General features: G+C 41.3%; 1 protein-coding gene across 2 annotated transcripts in view; it reads right to left on the bottom strand.

The window, feature by feature from the left end:
* The window catches only part of PAK3 (p21 (RAC1) activated kinase 3), a 355,050-nt gene that overhangs the window by 115,557 nt on the left and 216,091 nt on the right, over positions 1-23,402 (bottom strand). For both annotated transcript variants that reach the window (XM_086918440.1, XM_086918439.1), the window contains 3 exons: positions 21,070-21,201; positions 13,846-14,023; positions 595-658 (listed from right to left, as the gene is read on the bottom strand). In XM_086918440.1, the coding sequence (XP_086774566.1) occupies positions 595-658; positions 13,846-14,023; positions 21,070-21,201 (374 nt within the window). The remainder of the gene's footprint in view (positions 1-594; positions 659-13,845; positions 14,024-21,069; positions 21,202-23,402) is intronic.

Consider the following 23,402-nt stretch of genomic DNA (forward strand, 5'->3'; position numbering starts at 1 on the left):
AAGCCACAAACAAGGAACTATTAGGAGTGAGAAGGCCTTAAACAGCAGGTGTAGCAGAGGCAGAAGGGATATAAGGCTATTAGAAGATTACACCCACTAAGGATAGAACGTTCTAAATTCAAAAGGGAAAAACATTAAGACAAACATTGGAATGTTGAAGCTCCGGGCGTATACCATACATAAGTGCAGAGCTACTTGTCTTCAATGGAGTTCTCAAGATTCCAATGTTCTATTAAACTTTGACAGGTCACAATTGAAAAGTAGCGTCTTTGGCATGGAAAAAACGTGTGCCTCACTTGGAATTATGTACGAAGTGTCATCGGACAAGTGATGCCACTATAAGTGCTGATATGTATCGATGCTTGAAATGTATATAATGGAAAAGATAAAATGCAATAAAGATATTTTTTTTAAAAAAATAAAAAAGGGAAAAAACGTTTTCGGTGCGTCAATTTAATTAACCTAATTGTATTCAGTATTTTCCAAAGTTCTACTGCAATATCACTAAACTCATTCTGAAAAACAGATAAACAGAAAAACTGCAGATAAATTATCAACGAACTACAATAAAATGTCTAAGCTTTTTGTACTTACCCCTGACCAATTTTTTCGAATCTTGTATATTTCTTCTTAGGGTCTCCAACGCTCACAATACTTCCTGTAGAAATTAAGTTTAAGCATGTTTAAATTAATATGGAAAAATGCAAAACAGCTCACCAAAATCTTGTGCTGTACATTAGTAATAATGGAAATCATTGGTTTATAGAATAATGGTGGTTGACCGTAATTAAAACAAAACATTTAGGGTGAGCAGAACCAATTTCTAAAGTCTGGATGTTTTCCTTCTATGATGGCTCAGGCTGAGCGAAGTTGTCAAGATTGGCTGGCCGATGCAGTTACAGTACATTGCGGTTGTTCTTGTACCTAGCGTGGCTGGCTAGTAAGATGGCGCAAGAAAACGCATCTCTGCTGATGTCTGACTGTACAAAGGAGCCACCAACATGATTTCTTTGGGTCTATCTTTGTACAACAACATTGCTACTATTAAAATTGGACAAACTGGCTTCCTCTGTCTTGTGAAATTACTCATGGGCCTCCTCATACACACTCCTTTAGCTATGATGGTAGCTGCATCACTAGGTTTAAGGGACTTCATCAGATGTCCAGTATTTTCTATGGATTCCACAAGGAATTTCTGAAGACTCACATTGCAGAACTCAAAAATAAATGGGATATGATATTTTGATGTTAAGTAAATTAAGTTTTCATCTCTTGGCTGGCAACATACATTTCTTTTGTTTGTTTTTTCGACATTTTCCTCTTTTGCCAAGTTGCGACAGTAACCCCATCTTCACTACAGGTTTGCATAAGACGCTACTTTTTTAAATATCGAGGAAACGTAGCAGCATTTTACTTTGCACTAACGAGAAAAAATGAAAAAATATTTTTTTTAAAAATTATTTTGTGGATTTTGCATTCACTTTCGGTTTGTTGACAGTCTAACCCTATAAAGATACCTGCAGAAACTATTTGAAAGAAAAACAGACAAAGAACATTTCTTTGAAACATTAGAAAATGTTCTCACAAAAGGTGGCTGTACGTAGCCGTCAACTTTGTTGGTCTAACCATTGGATTCTGGAGCCACGGATTACTGTGACGCTTGTTTATAGAAGCTGGCCAATCGAACAATAAACCCAATCCTAACCATAAACCGGCTTCTATGAAGTCTTGAAATAATCTTATTGAGGCGTAGAACTATTAGCAAGGGCAGAGGAGTACTACAATGTAAGGCAACAGATTAACTGTCTGACATTGTCTCAATTCGCTAATCATGCCCTTTTAAAAACTCAAGACACAAAACTTATTAAACAAGCATTGGTAATGCATTGGTTTCGCCGATGTAATGGATGAAGAGCTGTTTTCATCATTCAGGAGAAGGAAATAGCTCCCTGACAGATAACACAGGAGTGGAGAGGATGTGGCACAGCGACCAGAGCTGCTGAATTGAGAGCTGGGGATCCCGGTTCGAATCTCGGCGGTGCCACACAACATTCTGTGATTATATGCAAATCACTTAATCTCTCTGGGTGATACATTTTTATATAAATATGCTGCAATAGTAAAAGGCAAAACTTTATGAAAATATAGTTCCACCAAAGCGGATGTTAACAGTACTTCGGTGGCGGGAAACTCATAAGAGAAGCAGACGAGAAACAAGCATTGGTAACATGCAGGAAAATATGCTACAGTCAATAGAAATGGAGAAAGGTAAGTGGCACGCAGAGGAACCAATGAGAAGCCAGGAAAGAGAGGAGGCGGGATGTAAGTGTTTTCAAGTTTATATTAAAAACAATAGATTTCTCAAGCACAGCGCAAGGGCTGTGAGGCGAGACCTAAAAATTATGATATTTAATCATATTACGATTACTCATGCGATTTCAGCAAACCTCAGACTACTCATGGCCAGCTGCATAATTTGTAGATTTCTATCAATATTTCCTCTCCAATAATTTACTCCTGTGGATTTGTCTGAGGGTATATCTTGAGAATAGTGCATCAACCCATTATACTTTTGTAGCCTCACTCAAAAAGGAATTTTCCTAGTGGGCAGGACTTTCTCCTACAACGTCATGTGGCTACACTTTTCTTTTTAATATTAAAATTGCACATAGCATCTTCATCTGCATAAGAACTAGGAGTTCACAATGCAAAGCATTCACAGTTTCTTGGTCCCTAACCCCATAATAAGGAACAATTCACATGGTTTCTACGACACTACTGATTAACAATGCCTCTGGGCAGCATCTGTCACAAATACAGGAGGTCCTTCAATAAAAATGTTATATTTCTATATTTAATAGGCGCATTTGAACAGATGGTTCTGAATAACTCTGCAAGCCAGGGAAACGGCGGCCCTTTCATTTTAGCCCTCTGCTCTATTTTGGTATGTCTACGCAGGAAGAACTAATTATATTAAATGTCTTGCTTTTTCTCTGTGCCTAAGAGAGAACTTCGGCCCCTTTATAGCGCTGTCGGGATAATTAATATAACGTGTTTCCAATGGCAACCAGTTGCAAATTAAAGTCTGCTCATTGTTGTCTGCTGTTTACATTTAACAGCACACTGGCAGCGCGCTCTGATTAGGCCTCAGACCAAGAGTTCAACAATTCAAGTGGCAGCGTCTCGCGCTGTCGTGTGCGGGTGCGCGCCCCGGAACCTAAGGACGAGAGCTGCAGTAATGATCTGTTCCGAGAGATAGCGCTCTCAGACTCAGCAACACGCACGATCCGATGGAAGCTAATCAGTCTCCCTGCCTACATTTATTTTTATAAACTTAAAAAAATGAAATTAAATATTCTTCTGAGCAAAACCGGTTCTAGGATTTGTGGGGGGCCCAGGCAGAATAGGAATATCATCTCTACAAGCACAGTTGTAGAACACCCTTAGTCACAAAGAATCCAAAACAGCATATATCAAATGCATACATGTCCTGACAAAATATACTAAAATTCTGTAGTCCACAGGCGAGTATATCCTATTCAGATCTTGTATAGGTTTTCAAGGACCATCCACGAATCTCATCCATTGGAAAAGCTCATTTATTCATATAAGACAAATTACCAGCAGTTATTGAAGCAAACACGTGTTTCGTCTGTACACATCTGTATTTAGACTTTTTCAAGGCAGAATGGATGATAAGTAAGTCGGGGTTCCACGACGCAATGGGTCCTCCTTGTCAGTAGTGTCCAAGAATACACTGCTAGTAGTATATTTACTTGAATAGCTAGCAAGTCTACCGTTATATCCGTAATGCAGTCGTAATGGTGCTGCTAATTGTTGTAGCTAGTGAACCAAATCGCTGGAGCCCCCAACTCTGGCCAGTAGTGTCCTACGTACTTTTGTAAATGATGTCCTTCTGGCAGTAGAACAAAATAAACCCCTATTACCAGTCTGGGCCAAACCCTGATAGGTCGGTCCCCTCTCACGCCAGAGTAACTGATACACACCGATCCGTGTGCTTCTCCGTACCACCAAGAAGACTGTAAGATGTATTTTCTGGCATTGTTGAAGCAGCTTTGCAAGTAGGTGCTTACTTAGTATGGCTATGGCTAAAATATACCTAATAATATAAGCACATCTATTTAAATCTGTATTAAGTGGGAATACATTAATCAAACCGGATTAAAAAAAGTAGGCATAGGTTTCGCCAAACCGATGTTTACCAATTGTTTCCAGATTAGTGCATCATTAAAATTCCACAACAAATCATCCCAGAACTGTACAGCAGCAATTAAAGTGACTCCTCAGCCCTCCCTTTAAGCAAGTGAAGTTCAAGATCAGGCATTTTGGTTTTCTGCAGGCATGGTGGGGGTTTGGTGGGAGGGGGGTCAACAAAAGGGGTACTGTTAGATCAGGTTAGTGACCTGCAGACACTGCAGCAAGCAACAGAGATCATAAATTGCAAAGGGTAAAGAGAGACGGCACAATATCATACACAGTTGGTGGGACTAATATATTGTCAGGCAGAAGCACCAAAGGCTGGCCCACAACTATACATCGGGTGCCTAAAAACAATTACTCTCAAACTCAATTTTTAACAGCTGCAAAGAGCTGAACTAACTTAAAGATATACACAAGAGATGGCTAAAACGGGTCAACAATGTGTGGCAAGTGAAAAATAACTGCCAAAAGCTACACTGGGAGCCTGTGACTAAAGAGACAAATAATATATTAAAGGAACAAAACAAGAGGGACTTACTATAGTTCACTCCGTATATTTTACATCTATAAGAAAATGAAATTTGGCACACTGAAGTAGGTAGGTTGGTGAAAAGGCTTGCAACTTCCAAAATGAGGCGAAAGCAATTCCAGAGATTTACGGTTACAAAGTTTTTAAGTCAAATGTCTCTATTATCTGAGAAGACACTTTCCATTTGAGCACAGGAGGAGAACCATGCAGCTCAACTCCTATTTAGCCTAAGACCTAATTACCAAATTGTGCCTGCACAGGTAAATTCTTCGGATCTTGATTAAAAAGATAAATCAATGCAAGACCCTATAAGGCCATTTCTATCATTCACAAACACCCCAGTCAAGTTCCAAGCATTTCTCCTCGATAATGCCAATGTCAAATGGGTGTTATGTTTTATGCAGAACCCTGTGTACTAGATGATTCTGGTTGCAAGAGAACGCCTATGGAATTCATAGCAACAATAGGTGCTGCTTTGCGTGACTTTCAGGTGACTTTCCAGCGTAAAACATGCCTGTGTTGTCAGTATGCATGCAGGGCTGTTTGGCAATCATAATTGACCAGCATGGGGAGGCACTCAAAAACAGGGCTGACGCTATCCATGGGCAATGTGGGCAGCTGCCCAGGGTCCTGCGCCTGTGGTCCCCTCCCTTGGCTCTTGCAGCCATGGGCGGTAAGGGCTTTAATAATCTAATAGCTACATCTGCATGAGAACGGTGATTACATGGGTACTTGAAGTTTCCTTCGGTGTGAAGCGAGCTCTGCTCCTGCCGGAATGAAATAGTACAAAAAAGGGCGGTCCCAGTAGACAATATTAAAAAACAAGAATGATTGCACAATTATTCACAATATATACAAAGAAATCCATACACTAAATGACTGAGAGATGTTGTTTAATCACACCCTCGTTTTTGCACATGTATGAAATAATACTTTTAGGAATGCATTAACATTGTGCCCAGAAAGGAGGAAGGAGGGGTAGTGGGGAAAGTACATGATTTGGTGAAGGATGAAGTGACGTGAAGAGTTCAAAGGATTGGTGCAGTCAAACAATTCACAGTTGCCGTCCAATATGCTTATTATTTAGCCACATAGGATGTTACAGTTGTTGGTCTAGCCCACACAGTGAAACACAGTAAAAAATTGTCTGTTTGTGGGCTGGTTTAGCTAGGAATGTCGACGTTTCGACCCCTGAACAGCATAGGTTGATTTCCACCTTACTATGGGGTCTTCCTCAGGACTCAGAAGTGGGAGTGGAGATGTGGGGCACCAGGGGGGGAGGGGGGGGGGCCTACAAGGAGGGCTGAAACAAGGGAAGGTCGGGGACGTGGGCTCCGAGGGGAAGACAGCACGCTACCAGCACATATAGAATAGAGAAACTGATGTCTTCCATCAAGGCCGGCCGTATATCTTCAGTCCCTGGCCACTAGGTTAAAATCTGCTCTATTTCAAAAAATTCCTAGCACCTCCTCTTTCCTGACCTAATCCATGTAATACTGCAGACCATTTGAAGTCAGTGTTTGATCTGAGAGTGCGATGCACAGTGCAGTGTTCAGACCTCACCATGAAAGGGTGTACAAGTTTTCAAATGTGGACTTATCTGGGAATTTCATGGTGAAGAAGGGTAGAATTTTCACCAGACACTCCCATGGGTGGTTGGTTATTTTTATTAGACCCAGTTTCCACTGTTATCCCCAAGAAACCAACCCCCTTAAGGATGGTGATGCAATGCAGTGGTTTTCACCTCTTGGGGCAACATAATTCTTTATCATAATCTGAGTTTTAGTTGCTTGAAACCTGAAAGTGGAACATTTGAAATAAAAGCTTTCCTTTGCCAGAAATTATGTCACTTCATGTCATGTCATGTTATGGAGACTTGTAAAGTGCTCATCCACCACAAGGCTTCTTGGTGATGAGGTACAGAGAAGGAACACAATCAAAGTATTACATCAAGACATTATACTAGCAATACTCTTGCGGAAATAGCCAGGTCTTTAGTGTCTGCCTAAACCTTAAGTAATCAGAGTTCAGCCGTATGGAGAGAGGCAAGGAATTCCAGATCTGCAGAGTTGGCACATAGAATATGATGCCACCCATCCTTTTCTTTTATATGGATGGAAAGAAGATTCTGAGAGGAAGAACGAAGCCTCTGGCTCGGGTGTATTTCGTGAGTATAGATAGATTTGATAAATAATGGGCCTTCTTTAGAAAAAGCCTTCAAGGTGATGCAACTATTTTAAAGATAATCCTTTGCTCTGAAGGTAGTCAGTAAAAGTCTCACAAAAGGGGATTGATGGGACCATTTCTAGGCTATTTATAAATGAGACATGCTGCTTGGTTCTGATCAATAAGGAGTCTGGGAAGTAACATTTTGGTAGGCCAAAATAAAGTGAATTGGCATAATCAAGACAGGAGATAACCAAAGCAATGACCACACATGCTTGAGAAAATTAAGAAACAAGGTGTGGTTACTGCTCCTAGCTGAGATCGTAAGGATGTGGGGAATTAGTTAGTTATGATATGAATATGGTAGTTTTAAGGTTGAAGGTTTACATTGTACTTTATCCCACTCAAAGCTCACCCAAAGCTCACCAGATGATATTGGCTGGAGAAATGGAAAGGACTCTATAAGAAGGAAATGAAGGTGTGTGGCATGGAGTGGGAAACCAGGGAGAAAACTGGTGCTTAATGGTGCGAGGCAACAGTAAATTACCTAGTATTTTAAGAGTATATGAGAGACAGGCAGGCATACAAGTCAGTCAAAATCTAAAAATTAAACTAACAGTATTTGAAAGATAATGGGGAAAAACACTGATGTGTATGTAGTGTAAATGGTGTACTTAAGTCATTTGAGTCACAAAGTTGAAAAAGAGGAGTAATATGGGCTTTAATAGGTTCATAGATGGTAAATGTGCAATGTTCTAACTGTGTCATGTGTGATGTAGTCAAGTGTATGCCTAGAGGCTGGATATTGGAAGCAGGAATGCATCGAGATCTTGTGTGAGAATATATAATGATTAAGACCAAAAGATATCAGCCAACTCTGCAAAAGATTGCGCTTCTAAAAATGCATGGAGAGAAACCAGCACGTGAGCACAGCTTCCTTGTCCAGAAAAAGCATTGGCAAAGTCAATAGATCTCGCCTTTGTCGCCAACTAGCTTTGCCAAACAAGTGCTGCATCATTTTGTAGGCTTGTGCGCCACACAAGAGCCTATAAGATTATGGTGTGGCTTATTTCCTTTCTTTTTTAGTTAGCCATCCAATTTGGAAATCAGGCAAAGTAATTTTTTTGTGTTAAAGTAAGCAGTGGGGGGGGGGGGGGGGTGAGGGGGGGGGAGTGCAAAGAAGTCAAGAGGTGTTTGGGAAAGCAAAAGCCACCCAGGAAAGGTAAAGCACTATGGGGGATAGCGGGAATGTAAAGCAAAATCAGGGAGGGGAGTGGCGCTAAAGCAACACAAGGGTGGGCACGGGGGAGGTAAAGGAACAAGAGGGAGTTAAGGGTGGACGGCCAAGCAACACAAAGGGTACCAGTAGTAATAAGTAACATGGAGAGTGTGAGGAGACAAGGGGCGAAGCACACCGGTTAGCCCAACATAGAGGGAGGTTGGGAACAGCACTCGCGCAACGGATAGCAACATGGGGAAGGCAACAGTTTAAAAACAGAAGCACTCTCATGGAGTGCATCACTGTTGGACAGGTCTCGCGGCCGGTCCGCCCCCTCCCCGCATGGCGGGTCACGGACCCCTGCTCCTCCTGTTCCCCGGACAAGAACCACCCCTGCAACCCGCCGGGGCAACACCACGGCTCTTCCCCGACAGAACCTTGGCTCATGATCACAACAGTCTCGGCTGGCCCGGGTCCCTTCCCGAACCACTGTCTCTAGCCCAGCCGCCATTTTGGACACTCCACGACCAGGCCTCGTGGCCTCGGGTCGATCTCAGCCTCAGGCCCAGCCAGGCCCGACATCGAGGCACCACCATCCACCCAGGGGGTAGAGAGACCACTTGGCAGGTCAATGGGAGAAGGAGTGTCGATGGCTCGCCTGCCGGCGCTGCCGCGGCCCTCTTCGTCGTGAACCATCTACAAGGCCTGCTGGCGCTGCCGCGGCCCTCCTCATCGTGAACCATCTACAAGGCCTGCAGGCGCTGCCGCGGCCTCTCCTTGCGAACCCTCCAGCTCGAGGATTGTGAGCTCCACCTTTGCTACTTCTGTACCGGACCGGTACCCAGACTGTCCCGCTACCCCTTTTCCCCAAAGAGACTAGAATTGACGGGATCCTCGTATCCTGGTCCTGCTGTATCGCTCATCACCTTGCCTGAAGATATATATAAACGTATGCCGAACTTATCTTTGTGTGGTGTCTATCTGTGGGGGGGAAGTTACTTGTCTGTACGATTACCGGAGAGGGCCCTCGCCGGAGGCCTCTCCCCCTGTACTCGGCCGACCCTCCGGGTCCCCGTCTAACAATCATATAAAAGAAAGAAGTATTGTTTGAAAAGCACACAGTACAAGCAGCAATACCACCAATCAAAGCAACTGTTAAGAGGAAATGCTCCATGGGTTGGACACATTTTCCGGATAGACAAGCTAGGACGCGGGGAAACAAGTGACAAAGCAAGCCAACCAATGGTATGCAATGGGTGGGCTCAAAGCCCCTCTATTTGGTTGGTCAGCCACAATTCACCTCTCAGCAGCCTAAAGGCTCGACCTGAAATAAATCCAACAACTGGTAGGGAAGCGAATTTACTATGAGTTTCTGGCAGGATTCCATGTATTAAGATATGCCTCGTGGTAAAAGTTTGAGAGTCAACAGAGCAGTAAAAAGACAAACTGGTTGAGCAAGGAATGGAAGAAGGAGGAAAAGGGAGAACAAGTGACGAAGGAAAAAAGGGGAAGGAGGGAGAGAAGGGAAGAAAAAACAGAGGGGGTGAGAAGGGAGGCATTATGAGAAAGGAGGCAGAAAGAAGGCAGGAGAAAAGGGAGAAAATATAGAAGGGATATAGAAGGGAGGAAGAAGAGAAGGGGAAGAAGAATGAAGAGGGATTTAGGGAGGAATGGAGAGGGAAAGAGAATGAGGGAAGGGAAGAAAGAAGGTTGGTATGGAGGGAGGGGAAGAAAATGGAAGGGATGTCAGAAAGACAGACCATACAAAAATGATTGCGAGTCAGTGGATGGATCATTCCAATTAAACTAGTGAAAATAGACATTGTTTTTATCACTCTGTCAGGTTATAATCCTGTTTTAAATAAAAACCACCCCCAGACATGTGTTAGTAAGTAGCATCAAATAACGACTTTGGTAATCTTTTGCTTGCGGTAATTTAATAATGAATAAACAAATCGCTCTAAGCCCTTTGCTCTTCCTGCCCACTGTTCCTCCCTGTGTAATACATGATGTAATCTGCTCCGATTTGATTAAATGCTTTTCAAAGCTTTTGTGATGCTTTGTCTCAAGAAGTCCACAAGCATGTCTGGAATTTTAAAAGAGGTGTTAAATATGTATGTATGCAAATGTTCATATGTATGAATGCAAATTAGATTGCGCAATTTCGCAATGTTGCATGAACGGCTGGCTCCCTGGCAAAGGAGCTGTGAATGTAATATATGTCAACCTTCAATTTGGAAAACAGCCAGGCAATTTGGAGTGTTTTCTGTAGAGAAGGAGAGACAGCCTAATGTTAGATGTGTCGCTATTACAGTTTTGAAGGAGAACAGCATTCATAAAGACCATCCTTTGACCAATGTGACGTGCACGCAACCTCATTATAAAAGACATGTCCAAGTCTGCCGCTGACGTGTCAAAAGCCGAGATGAGCAATTCAACCCCAAATTCACCCTTAGTTTAATTTCTGCTTCCGCTGAGCACACTCTTGCATGTCGCTCACATGTGCAAACACACGCCCACTCAGGTCGCTTCCGCCTTCATTGAAGCATGATAGAGGATTCATTCCACCTCTGTATGCTACTAAAATATTAATTCATCCGTCAGTCATCTGCCGCCTTGTCGCATGCGGATACCTAGCCACACGACTAAACTTCGAACAATACCAATGACTGCCTGTCTGCATATTAACCGACCAGGTTACTTGATGCACATTTGTACCACACTACAATCTATTCCATGGCTACTGCTTCACCATTTCTTTAGCCAGTAACCATGAGTAGCCCCTTAAAGTCCTTCCCGAATCTTCCTCTAGGTAGCTGCCTTTCAGGGCAAGGGGAAGAGGAGTGTACTGTTTAGTGGATTACCTTTCTGAGCACAATACCTGGAGACTTGGGTTCTAATCCAGGCGTTGCCACTTGATCAAATGTTGTGTAAATCTGGGAAACCCTTCTGATCTACCTTGCCTTGGCCTCAAATTGTAAATACACACAACGTAAGAAAAAATGTGTGGATAGGAGTTACTTAAATTATACTTCGCAACACCACCACTTAACTAAGTAACCTGTCTCGGCCACCTCTCTAATATACTGTCTGGTTACTATGAATACATTTTAAATAGATGCATGCTCTGTAAATGTGTCCCTCATATCCATACATTTCCTCATGCTCACTTGCATTCCCTCATTAAAGATCCTCCATGCAATTCTCCACTACCAGGACCCCTACACTCGGTCAGAATTGTACAAGAAATTCCCTGCCATTCCCAAAGCCGAATGTACAAAATGACGCATCATTTCTGAAAAATTAGTGACGTGCCTAGAACCATTTAATCTTTGGCTACTTCTTGGGTGATGAGTGATGGAACAGTCTGTCTTCATGCCCATCCAGTAGTCAAAGTGTAAAGAAAAAACTTACCAATGGAATTCTGAGATAAAAAGACAAGCCATCGGGAAAGTGGCAAGCGGAGGCTACCTCAATATTGTCTCAGTTTCATGGCCTCAGCTAGTGATTAGCCTCTGGGTGCGCTCGCTCCCACCCGGAGAGATTTACAAGGGACTGGTGTCTCTTCTAAGCACCCCATCAAGATTGTGAAGTGTCCGTTGATCAATCTTTGCGCGCCTTCAGAATTACTAAGATCTCATTGATAGAAGATCCTATACTTGGAATCAACTGCACCTGGACCCCAGATCCCAGGAGGACACACAATCGTGTCCACCAGGCTATTGTGGAGGCATCCCGGGAGGTGGGAAGACCCTGCACACAGATACTGCCCTTTAGCAACTTTGGTGAGCCTAGGCATTGGCAGGCGAGGCAACGGGAAAGGCACAGGTGAGAAGCTCAGCTGAAGCCTGGGCCAGGGCAAGTTGTTAACTAATACTGGAAGCTCTGTCCAGATGAAGAATTATTTTCACCAAACAGAGAGAAGGATGGGTGGCTCTGGAATAAAGGATGATGAACAAGTAAGAGGCAGCATGTCTTTCCCCGGGCATGACCATCTTAATGGCTTAAGGCGCCAGTAACAGAACAAAAGTAACAACTTAGGAGGTGACTAAAACTTGTTGCGCATTGGTAGCCTCTGTGGTGAATGTGGAGAATATGTTGGAAAGTCTAGAGAATGTATGTAGAGCATCGAATGTCTGCTTGTTTGGCTGGAGTGGAGAGGAGGGACCTGTTGCGTTCAATGAGATAGCTTCCATCCTAAAAGATACCATAAGATAGGAAGAGATAGATAGATAGATAGATAGATAGATAGATAGATAGATAGATAGATAGATAGATAGATAGATAGATAGATAGATAGATAGATAGATAGATAGATAGATAGATAGATGCTTCTGTGCATCTTCAGGATACTTCATTTTTAGATCGCCTGCAGATGAAATTGCCTTCGTAGTTGAGAAAGTAGTGAAGCATCAACAAATGCCACTTGTTGTCTCCTTGGCGAAATACATCCTACAAGACGATTGAAAATGTGAGTCTCCTTATCCACAAAGTCTTTGCTCTCTCTGCATACCCATTCCATCCTTGGCCCCTTTGCTGTAATTATAGCTATATAGCACACTTGTTGAGTACTCAAATCTCTCTAGGACGATCACATTTTGCAATTGGGTCACTAGATTGCTCGATGTACACGAAACGCCACACGTCCATTCCTGGGATTCAGCCCAACTATTCACAGGCTACAATCTTCAGAATGCTGATCCTTGGTGAATGAGAACACATTCTAGATCCATGCTGTTTAGGATATAAGATCCGATATGCGAGTCCTAGCTGTGCACTGCAGCAGGCATGCATTTATAGTTTGCAACAAGTTTAATTTTCTACATTAAAGACACCTTTAGTACTTTCAAAGAAATCAACACTCGTAGGAATACATGTATTCTGCCACTTTGCAACAATCAGGTCATTTTTTTCAATTCTCTGCTTCTGCTAAGGATTTGCTACATTGAGGTTTGCAGATAATGGGTTCCATGATGTATCTATTTGAACTGGTGCCCACATGAAGGACAGAGCCTTCCTTGAGAGGAATGATGCTCAAGTTGATCAGGCAAATGCAACAATACACACTACCAGCAGTAGACTAATGAAAACAGCAGATCTTGCTTGTATAATTTTGTTGTGCAAGAACTCTCATTAACAACAAAAATCGTCGCTTATTATATCTCCAAACAGATTTGGCACAGAATGCTAGCACCATTCAAAGGTAGCATATGAGCAGCAGCATACAGTCTACGGCTCTGGTGTGCTTTTAGTGGCCCTGCTCCATTCCAGTGCTTTGTTAAAAAAAAAACATAAGCGCAAAGGCCCAAATGTTTCTCTGGAGGACACTGCAACTTGTGCCACCCATTGTGACTCCCAGCACTGACACATGCGAGCACAAACGCTGATCTGATAATCTGATAATTTGGACTATTTCAGGTTGCCCAAAGAGGTAAGAATAGCTTGGGATACCATAGCTTCAAGGAAAAATTTGATATGCATGTTTTCTAATGTGATTTAACCTTAATATTCTCTACTGTTCGCCTGTATATCTGTTCATCTATTCATCTGACATTTAACAATGGCTTCAAATTAATAAAACCAGCTGCCACTTTACAACATTCTATTTGGGATCAAAGGTTTCGGGCCATCGACCGTGATATATAAATGCCCCATGTATCACAACATGCATTATGCAAACTACCTTAGTGACCAAACAATAATGACTTACTCAGTTTCTCTAAGATCTCCTCGTCTGTCATTTTGGACTTCTTTCGTTGTCGGTCTGTATTTCTGTACAAAGTGCTTGTGGTTGAGGTGTTTTCAGGCTGAGTGGTCACCGGCGAGGTTGTCACCTCCTTTGTTGGTGCTGGTAAAGCAATGGGTTCAATTACAGAGCGTGTGTAGATCTGTAAGACACCATGGTTACTGCACGGTTAAAATGCTGGCATGCCAGGAGAAAACAAAATGGAAGTAAAGTCCACAAAAACTGGGGACACGATTCAAGCCATTATAGACATTTAAACTGTCACCAACAAACATTCTTAAAAGCATGCACAGTTAGAACTTGTATTCAGTCCCTTTGTATGAAGGAAACGTTCCTTCCAAGCCACATTTTGGCTGTTCTACCAGGTTATTTAACTTGCTGTGGGAGCATTGAGTAACTTAATGTGCAAAACATATATAATATTAGGTAAATTCAATTAAATTAAACCAAGACTACAAGTGACAGAATGTACTGAGGTGTTTGAGTGAAAGGCTAGGACCAATAACGGTAGGAAGAATTTCAGCCATCCAGGAAAATATATAATTTTGCCTCCTCAGTCCTTATCCTAGACCAAGCTGCAGTACAACACTAAGCACAATGTTGCATAAGGATCAAGCTAGTCCCTTTACTAGTACCGATTGAACTAATCAAAGAATAGGCAATGGAGCTGGGCATTGCCAGTGACAAAAGACTCACCTGCTGACAACGTACACAATTTGCGCCCCATATACTTTGAAGAATTTGAGAAATAGATCATGAAAAGACTTAGTTACTGCATCGTAAAAGCATGCAGAAGAGCGTAGACTAGGCAAAAAATGTTGTTTAAATAACATACGGGCATGTTTGATTAAATCGCACTGGTGTATTCTTTTAACGTGTAATGGAAAATTTGATTGTTTAGGCTCACGTGTTATAGAGATTTCATTAACCCTCCGAGGGAGACAGCTGCCCAAAAACCAAAACTCAATAAACCCAGAATAGGATCATCGTTATACTACTCTTCTTGTAACCTATCTTCTCCCTTTCTCCTCTACTCTCTCTCTTTCCTTCATCTGTCCTAATCTTCTAGCAAGATATTGTAAAGGGATGCAGCCAAACATGTACAACAACTACCTGTAACCATGGCATCACCAACCAAGCTTGGCTGGTACCCCATAACTGTAAAGCGAATGTACTTGCCTCTAAAAATGTAATAAAACATTCGATATAAAAAAAAATACTTGAAACAATATTTTATATTTTGAAATGGTTTTATACGATGGTACTTTGAGAATGCAGTAATACGTCATAGTTGCACGTGCTAATTAGAATGCTTTGCAAGTGCAAATTATTTGAGGAAAAGGATATAAGGCCTTAAAGACTCTAAAATGCAATGTATATTTCCTTATTTTATATTGTGTATTTCATAACCTAAATTCAATTTAGCCCTACATTTTCTTTCCTTTGCTTGATTCTGTTCTCATGGAAAGGCTTCATAAACTTACAATGTGAAATGAAACTGTTTCACAGAAAGAGTTCCCATGCACATACTAAGACTACTTGCTACTATTTTGTTACTTTGGGAACTTTACATTTTGAATGGTTCGACAGCTTATGTGATGAGCACCACCTTTTTGCCATAAAATGTGTCTTCTTCGTGCTGCATGCAATCACCCTATACGAACTGAACAAAGGACTGCGGGGGTCTGACCAGATGAGGTGACTCCGGAGGTGTCATGCCGGAACTATATACAGTGTGTGACGGAGAGACGTGGTTCTGATCGACTCATCTTGCTCTTTGCGGACTTAGAAAGAAACAACTCTACTGGGTTTCCTTGGGCTGACGCATACACTGTGTGCGCAATGCCTGGACTCTGTTCCATCTATGGGAGAGAACCTTTGACCTGATATGGTTCACATCTTTCCCTGAAATCTTCTTCAATAGCTTTGGTAATTGATGGCCCACAAGAGATACATTGGATTATTCTGTATTAGTCAATTGAAATGCCTGAATTTGATGTATTTACTCATCTTAAAATTTACTGATAAACCGAACCATCCTCAAATCCGAACGAACTAGCAGGTAACAGGGTATAAGGGCGCACAGCTGAGTTTGGCTATAAGTAAAGTACACACGTATCTAAGTGAATTGCTACTAGGCCGGAAAGGGAGGTTACCCAACCCCCTCTAAACCTAAAGGACTCGTCCCAGAGAAAAGCTTATAAACACTCCTGCCGAGCAATCAAATTTATGTGATATTTATGAACAGCACATGTAGTATTAATAAAATTTCAAAAACAAATTCGAAAGCAAAAAGTTCAAAATTTCATCCAATAAGTTCTCCAGACTCCCGGGTCTTGTAATACATTGATCCGTATTTTAATGCAATTCTCAAAGTTCAATCCAGACGATGTTCGGATCAAAATTCAATTCCAAGTTCCAATCCAAAGTTCAAGGTACAATATTCCAAATTATAGTCAAAAACTCCTCAAAGAAAACAATCACTGCAGCCAACACGTGTTTCGTAGGGCATTAATCTCATGCCACATAACTTCCTCAGGGCTGCAAGCCAAAATAATAAAGCAATGGTAAATATTACTAACATTAATCTATAATGAAAGAGTACTTTTAATAAAGTCACCACCTAAGTGAAGAAAACAAAGTGCCCATATTCTGTGACAAAATCAAAATACAATTTTGTGACAGTCCCGGTGTCAGCAGTATAATGACAGCAAAACATTCCGAAATATTACCAAATCCAAAAGCATATATAAATGTGTACCTTACTCACAAAAAATATAATGTTATCAACATTATCAAACTCTTACTCGAGGGTATGTATATAAAAATTACACTTTGTGGAAAGACATGGAGAAACTCTTAGTTTTGTCACCAAAGTCCATCTCATATTTTCTCTATAGCAAGGATAACTTATCCCTCTCAATAGCACAAATTGGCGCAAGCCCTAATAATATAACATCTAAATGTAGAATACACATGTGTACTTTAATGAAAAGTCACTGCGCTGAGAATGACACATACTAAGTAAAGTGAGAAATCACTAAGCTAAATATAACAATAAGCGGTGGTAGTGTATGCCAAAGCACAGTCTGTATTACCTTTTCTTTCTATTCTTCGTTCCTCACGTTTGTCTTTATCATTAATTTCTTTCAGAATTTGCAGTAACTAGAATGGAGAGTCATGTTATTAGACTCGTATTGCTTAGAGACAATAAGAACAATAACTATATTCGATAAATTCCCTTACCAATATCTCGACGCGATTATTTCAATAAACTTCCAATGTCCTTAATTGATTTCTCCGCATATATCTTCTTAGAGAGGTTCTAAAATACAAGAACCCACATTTCTTAGGACCTGCTGTCAGTTGCTATCTCGTATATTCTAAACTACAGCAAGTATGACCCTTACCTGTATCTCCCCTCCGAGGACTCCAAATATCCCGTGTCCGACTCTATCGAGTGTCGGCGTCTCCTGAGGGCGCCATATTATGTAAGTGAGCATAAGAAAACGGAACGTAAATCGCCGCCATCTTGGAATAGGTTACCGCGTTCGTGAAGGATATTAACTTTCTAACTAATAATCATTATTTCCCGTTAGGTTCATGTCGTAAATGCATTAATCAGTAAGGGGTAAACTGTATCAAATACTCCTCCTATTTAATATACACATCAGCGTTATCTTTAGGTGTCATACTATCGAAGTGCCTGAACTAGTAATAATGGAACTACGGTGTTAGCGGTGTCGCCATATTTAAATGGCTAAAACCTACCGAAATTAGGGTTTATATGCCCAACAATATATTATTATACGTAAACAATTCGGAATAAGGGTTATATAATAAGGGCTATCACTAGGTATTCGTCCCAATTATGAAGTGATTTAACATACATGATGACATCGCTTTGAGTCTCCCATAACTTTCCTATGTACTTAACTGCATAAAAAGCGAGGGTGTTATGGCATTAGCATTCAGGTTCCTCAGGTATCAACTAAAACTATTTACAAATCAACATAATCTGAATAAGCAATTTTTCAAACTACAAGCCAGATCACAAACATCAACAGCATATTTTGACTCATAAAATTACATTATAATTAATCTCCCAGAAAATACTGTAATTCTGTGTCAAAATTGAGCCCTTCTTCTACGGCCCGAAGGACCATAATCCACCTTGCCTCTCTTCGTCTCAATTTTAATAGTCTGTCTCCTCCACGTCTGTCAAGGATTACATGTTCTATTCCATGGAAGGAGAATTTATGGTTGTCAGAGTCATGTCTATTCTGAATGACATGTGAGGCTATGGGGTACCTCGTATCACCATTCTTAAGTGCCCGGTAATGCTCTACCATCCGGTCCTTAAGTCTTCTGACCGTACTTCCCACATATATCTTCCCACACATGCAAGCAATAACATAAATAACAAAGGTAGTTTCACAATTGATGAAAGAATCAATATAAAAGGTACCTGTGTTGTTATATTCAAATTTCACAACCTTTCTTTTAGCCCACCAACATGAGCTACAGTTTCCACAGTAGTGGAATCCCTTAGGACGAATTCGCAGCCATTCACTATGTCCAGAATGAGATATTGGTTTAGGGTAACTCGGGCTAACAATATTGGCAATGGACAATCCTTTCCTAAACGTAATACTAGGTCTTTCCGTCAAGTAAGGTTTCAAATCTTTATCGGAATGTAATAAATGCCAATATTTCCTCATGATACCGTAGAGTTTGTTACTTCCAGTGCCAAAATGTGTAATCATTCTGATCTTTTGGCTCTTGCCCATAGTCTCAATCTTTTTCTTTGATACCAAGGTATCTTCTCGTTTAAGTCTCTGTACCTTTCTGACAGCCCTACGAAACACGTGTTGGCTGCAGTGATTGTTTTCTTTGAGGAGTTTTTGACTATAATTTGGAATATTGTACCTTGAACTTTGGATTGGAACTTGGAATTGAATTTTGATCCGAACATCGTCTGGATTGAACTTTGAGAATTGCATTAAAATACGGATCAATGTATTACAAGACCCGGGAGTCTGGAGAACTTATTGGATGAAATTTTGAACTTTTTGCTTTCGAATTTGTTTTTGAAATTTTATTAATACTACATGTGCTGTTCATAAATATCACATAAATTTGATTGCTCGGCAGGAGTGTTTACATCCTCAAATCCGGTTTCTATCTCTCTAGGACTTGTCTCCAATAATTGATTGTGCATTCCAATTGAGTATTAATGAGAGATGGGATTTCTAATAGAGAGGTCTGTAGACAACAGACGCTATTGTTAGTATTTAGCATAGGTCTAACAGAATTATAGTTTTTTTTCTTGATACTAGTCTGACTGAATTTCTTTAGGAGATTTGGCCTAGCTGTAATAATCCTGTACGAGTATAGCACAGTTTTAAGAATCATATAAATTAATTTAATTATGAGTTTGTACGTCAGTTATCCTATTCCGGGTCCTAATTGGATAACTGGATTGGATCTCCTATATCGGACCCCTCTCTGCACGTTTCAAGATCCAAGTAAATTAATCTGAGGTGCAGTGTTAGGAGGTAAAGTGAGATAAAGTAAATGGGCCCAGTGGCGCTACAACATTACGTTCAATGGAATACCTAGGTATTTTGGGTCCAGGCAAACAAAGCCTTGGCAGCAGAGCATAGAGGGCAATCACCATCTCTAAGCTTGTCCGATTAATGTCCGTCAATATTAAAGTTTACCAGCCAGTCCTGTTTCCCAATGCTCTCGCCGAGAATGCCTGACAGTGGGCTGATGACCAGCAAGCCACCATGATGGTGGATATACATCTCTGGGTCATGTTTAACTCAAGTGAGAACATGGAAGAAGGATTATGAGGGCAAAATACACTAGCCCCATTCCTTTTAATGTGAAACCATAAATGGCCACTTATTGTATGCTTTTTAAGTACATTTGAGGGAGGTACACCGTTCTAAAGGAAAGACAATGTAAAATCACTGGCACATTATTTTTTACTTTCTGATGTAATTGAAATATTGAAGACCATCCAAAAGGGCAACAAACCATGTCACAACAGCTCAGAGGCAGAACAGTGAAACACAGAGAAAGGTGAACAGAAACATCAATTGGTAAATGAGGAGGTGGAAGTTCAACTGACCATTATGGGTGTGAAGTTCCTCATCATTTCCTGGGTTACATTTGAAAAAGAAAGCACTGAAATTTCACCCAAAGATAAGTAAGTTGGGAACTAGACAGATGTGGTAGGCGAGAAAATGCTGATATTTTGTGCAACTCTTTTAGGTTTGTTTGGGGCGTTATAGCCAAGGAAAGGTTGGAGAGTTAAAATGGTCACAGGGCGTGAAAGGAGTTGTGGAAGTGTATAAATGTTGCCTGCATAACCAAAGGCAGGCATCATGCATTCAACAGCAAGAGTAACTTAATTATGTTGGTGAGGGGGTTCTGGGGTAGTGACATCACTAATCTGAAGGCTTCAAAGGTCACTTGTACTTTCATTCAGAGCTTGCTACTGGATTTTTATGTAGCTCTGCATTTATAGAAGACTCAAAGATGGATGGCGCAGTTGGCCTTCCTGGACATAAACATGTGACCGGCTGTTTAAACACAGGTGTCAGAAGACAGTATTTATTTGTACCCATGGGGCTTATTTTGAGTTTGGAGGACGGGATACTCCATCACAAATGTAGGAAATATCCCATCTGGGGGCATAACACATCCCCCTCCCCCTGTGGAGCAGTGGGACCAACCCTTCAGGGGAGGCCCATTCCCCACAGGGCAATGGATATCGGGACTCACACTTTGCTGCTAGGGCCCCATCATGTTACATTACGTCACTGATCCAGTCTGCAGTCGTACAAGTGCCATACGTTGTAATACACTGTAATATGGTGGATGGGATACGCAACACTTTTGTGATGGAGTAAGCCATCCGCACAACTCTGAATAAAGGCCATAACTATGGTAGTTTATTTAATAATATCACCCATCAATGTAAAACTTAAGATTTATACACTTTCGTGTAACAGGTCAACATTACCACAAAAAATCTGCTATTTCTCATCTGGCCAAAAGGGGCGCCACAATTTTTATAACATCATGATCAGCCTATCACACACACCCTCATCACAGCAATGTTAAAACTCATTGACAATAGATGCGACAGTTGGAAGTAGAAGTGGTCTTTCTTACGGATTTTGTATGCTCGGGCCTAGGTGCAATGACAGGTGGCGGCTCATTGTCATCTTCCTCCTCTTCGTCCTCTTCATCCTCCTCTTCGGATACAGGGGGAGCCAGAGGAGGCTCAGAGGCTGTTTTTGTGCTCTGAAGGAAAATAAATGTACACAGAGGCCTTTATCAAGAGCTTCTTCCCAGAGGTCAAATATCAGATGCTGCCGGTTATCCTTGTGTGCCCTTTGAAGTCACTGGTCATACAACATTTAGGCCTTAGTGATGGGGCGGTCACTGGGCCCTTTTATTACTGCCTGCGACAGCAAAGGGCTCATCTTAATATAAATCACAGAATAGTCATTGCCATGCATGAAAACATACCCAGATACCATTTTGGCAATACAAAGCACAAAAAACAGCTTGTAAGCCTGCAAAAGAAATTTGTGTTGGTTCTGCCTATTTCGATATTCATTACTATGTTGCTGTGCAATGCCTCAATGTGATTAAAAAAACGTGATTAACAGTCATATCAGGAAGTTTGGATTGACTCTTTAAACAATCGCTAATTTAGCAAGCAGGCCTATAGTAGAGATAGTGGTGCATTACAAAAGCATCATTTACAAATGCCAGGTCTCACAATGTCCCATGAGAAATCCTATGCCGATCAAAGTTCATACAAGCTACCCCCATAGGATTCTAGTACCCTATGCCCATCAACTTTCATATAATATACCTCCTCAGCACCTAGCATCCATGGGAGAAGAGATGGGGCAGGGTCGGGCGGCGAAAGAAAATACTCCCAGGCACCAAAATAAATGTTGCCCCCGTCACTGAATTAGAAAGCTAAAAGGGTGGCCCAAGTTTGCAAATTGAGATTGTTTTAAACTAGGGTACATAAATGTTTTGCAAAGTGCAAAAGATGGATTTGAGATTGATGGAACCATGTTTGTTTCAATATCGGGGAATTCAACAGTAAAAACCAGCTCAGCGGACCATAAAACATGCCCACAAACAGCCCAAAAAAATCCCACAAAACCGACCTGTTAGACCAGCCCTTCAGGCACTGCCTGACAGACGTATAGGCCAGTCCGACCCTTGATGGGGGCACCTTTGGCCTAGAGACCCTTTCAAGAATGTGATTTAGGAGCAGCAAAGAACCAAACTGAGATGCAGTGCTGCTTCTTGGAAAGCACAGATATTGTCAATTATATTAACATAGTCATATTTTTTGGGATCCTATCATGGTCAATGGGCATTAAATCCTATTTGCAAACATGTCAGTGGAGGGGAGAGGGGGGGGGGGGGGGGGGGGGTGAAATGTCATGCCCTGAGAGGCGGTCATGTGTGTAATCAGCAGTGTCCATAAAGGATTACTATAATATAATTATATTATATTATCTTTATTATAAGGAACAAAATATTTTATAATATAATTTATAATTTATTTTATAATATACCTTTCATTTATTTCTAATAACACTGAATGTGAAAAAAAGGAGAGCAGGGACATGACCGAGTATAATTTCAGCAAGATGGTAGGTTATATATAGACAATTGTTACAGGACACAAACATATCATCAAAAGTCGAAAAAAGCATGCACTTAACATATAAAATGGACATACGGTGCCAATAGTGAAAGTGGTGCGAGAAAAGTGATCATGCACGAATAGTGAAATAAGAGCAGTAGAATAATGTATACATTTCATTAGCATGAGTTCTTATCATTGATAGAGTTCATGAAAGTATTTATAGTGCTGTGAAGATAAGTATCACAAAGGTCTTTAATGCCGTTTGGCGGTAGATGGAGTTTCAACCCTGTGCAAGTAACCAAGTCATCACCAGGACTGGAGAGTATTTAGCAGAGCACAGCTAGTATAAATCAAACTTAAAGAGGGGCCTAATGCACCTGATTAAACTGCTTTGTGCACAGCATGCAACCATAATTCACTCCTACTATGTAGAAACATTTTTTTTTTTCAAAGTATTTTATGGATTTTTAATTAAAAGATACATTAGCACGTCTGTCGCAGGGTTAGCCAAACTTCGTATGTACTACAGTGATTACAGGTACATGAGATATATGTTTAGCTGAACCCCTCTATATGGCTTGCAGAGAAAATAGGTACAGGGTGATAGAAAGAAAGAGACAGGAAAGAAAGGGGTGAAAGGAGGGTACAGGCTCTGTAGCGAGAAGTCTAACTGGGGTTACAGTCATCTGATGTCATACTGGTTAACCTGCGGCGGAAATGGCAGACCAACAAGGTACCCTAAGTCCCCCCCACCCTCCTCCCGGCGACTCTTCAGCATTTGGTGACTGGCCTGTGAATTGAATGCAGAGAGAAGTGGGAGGGG

Source organism: Lissotriton vulgaris, chromosome 4_1, assembly GCF_964263255.1.
Source record: "Lissotriton vulgaris chromosome 4_1, aLisVul1.2, whole genome shotgun sequence".
Classification (NCBI taxonomy): Eukaryota; Metazoa; Chordata; class Amphibia; order Caudata; family Salamandridae; genus Lissotriton; species Lissotriton vulgaris.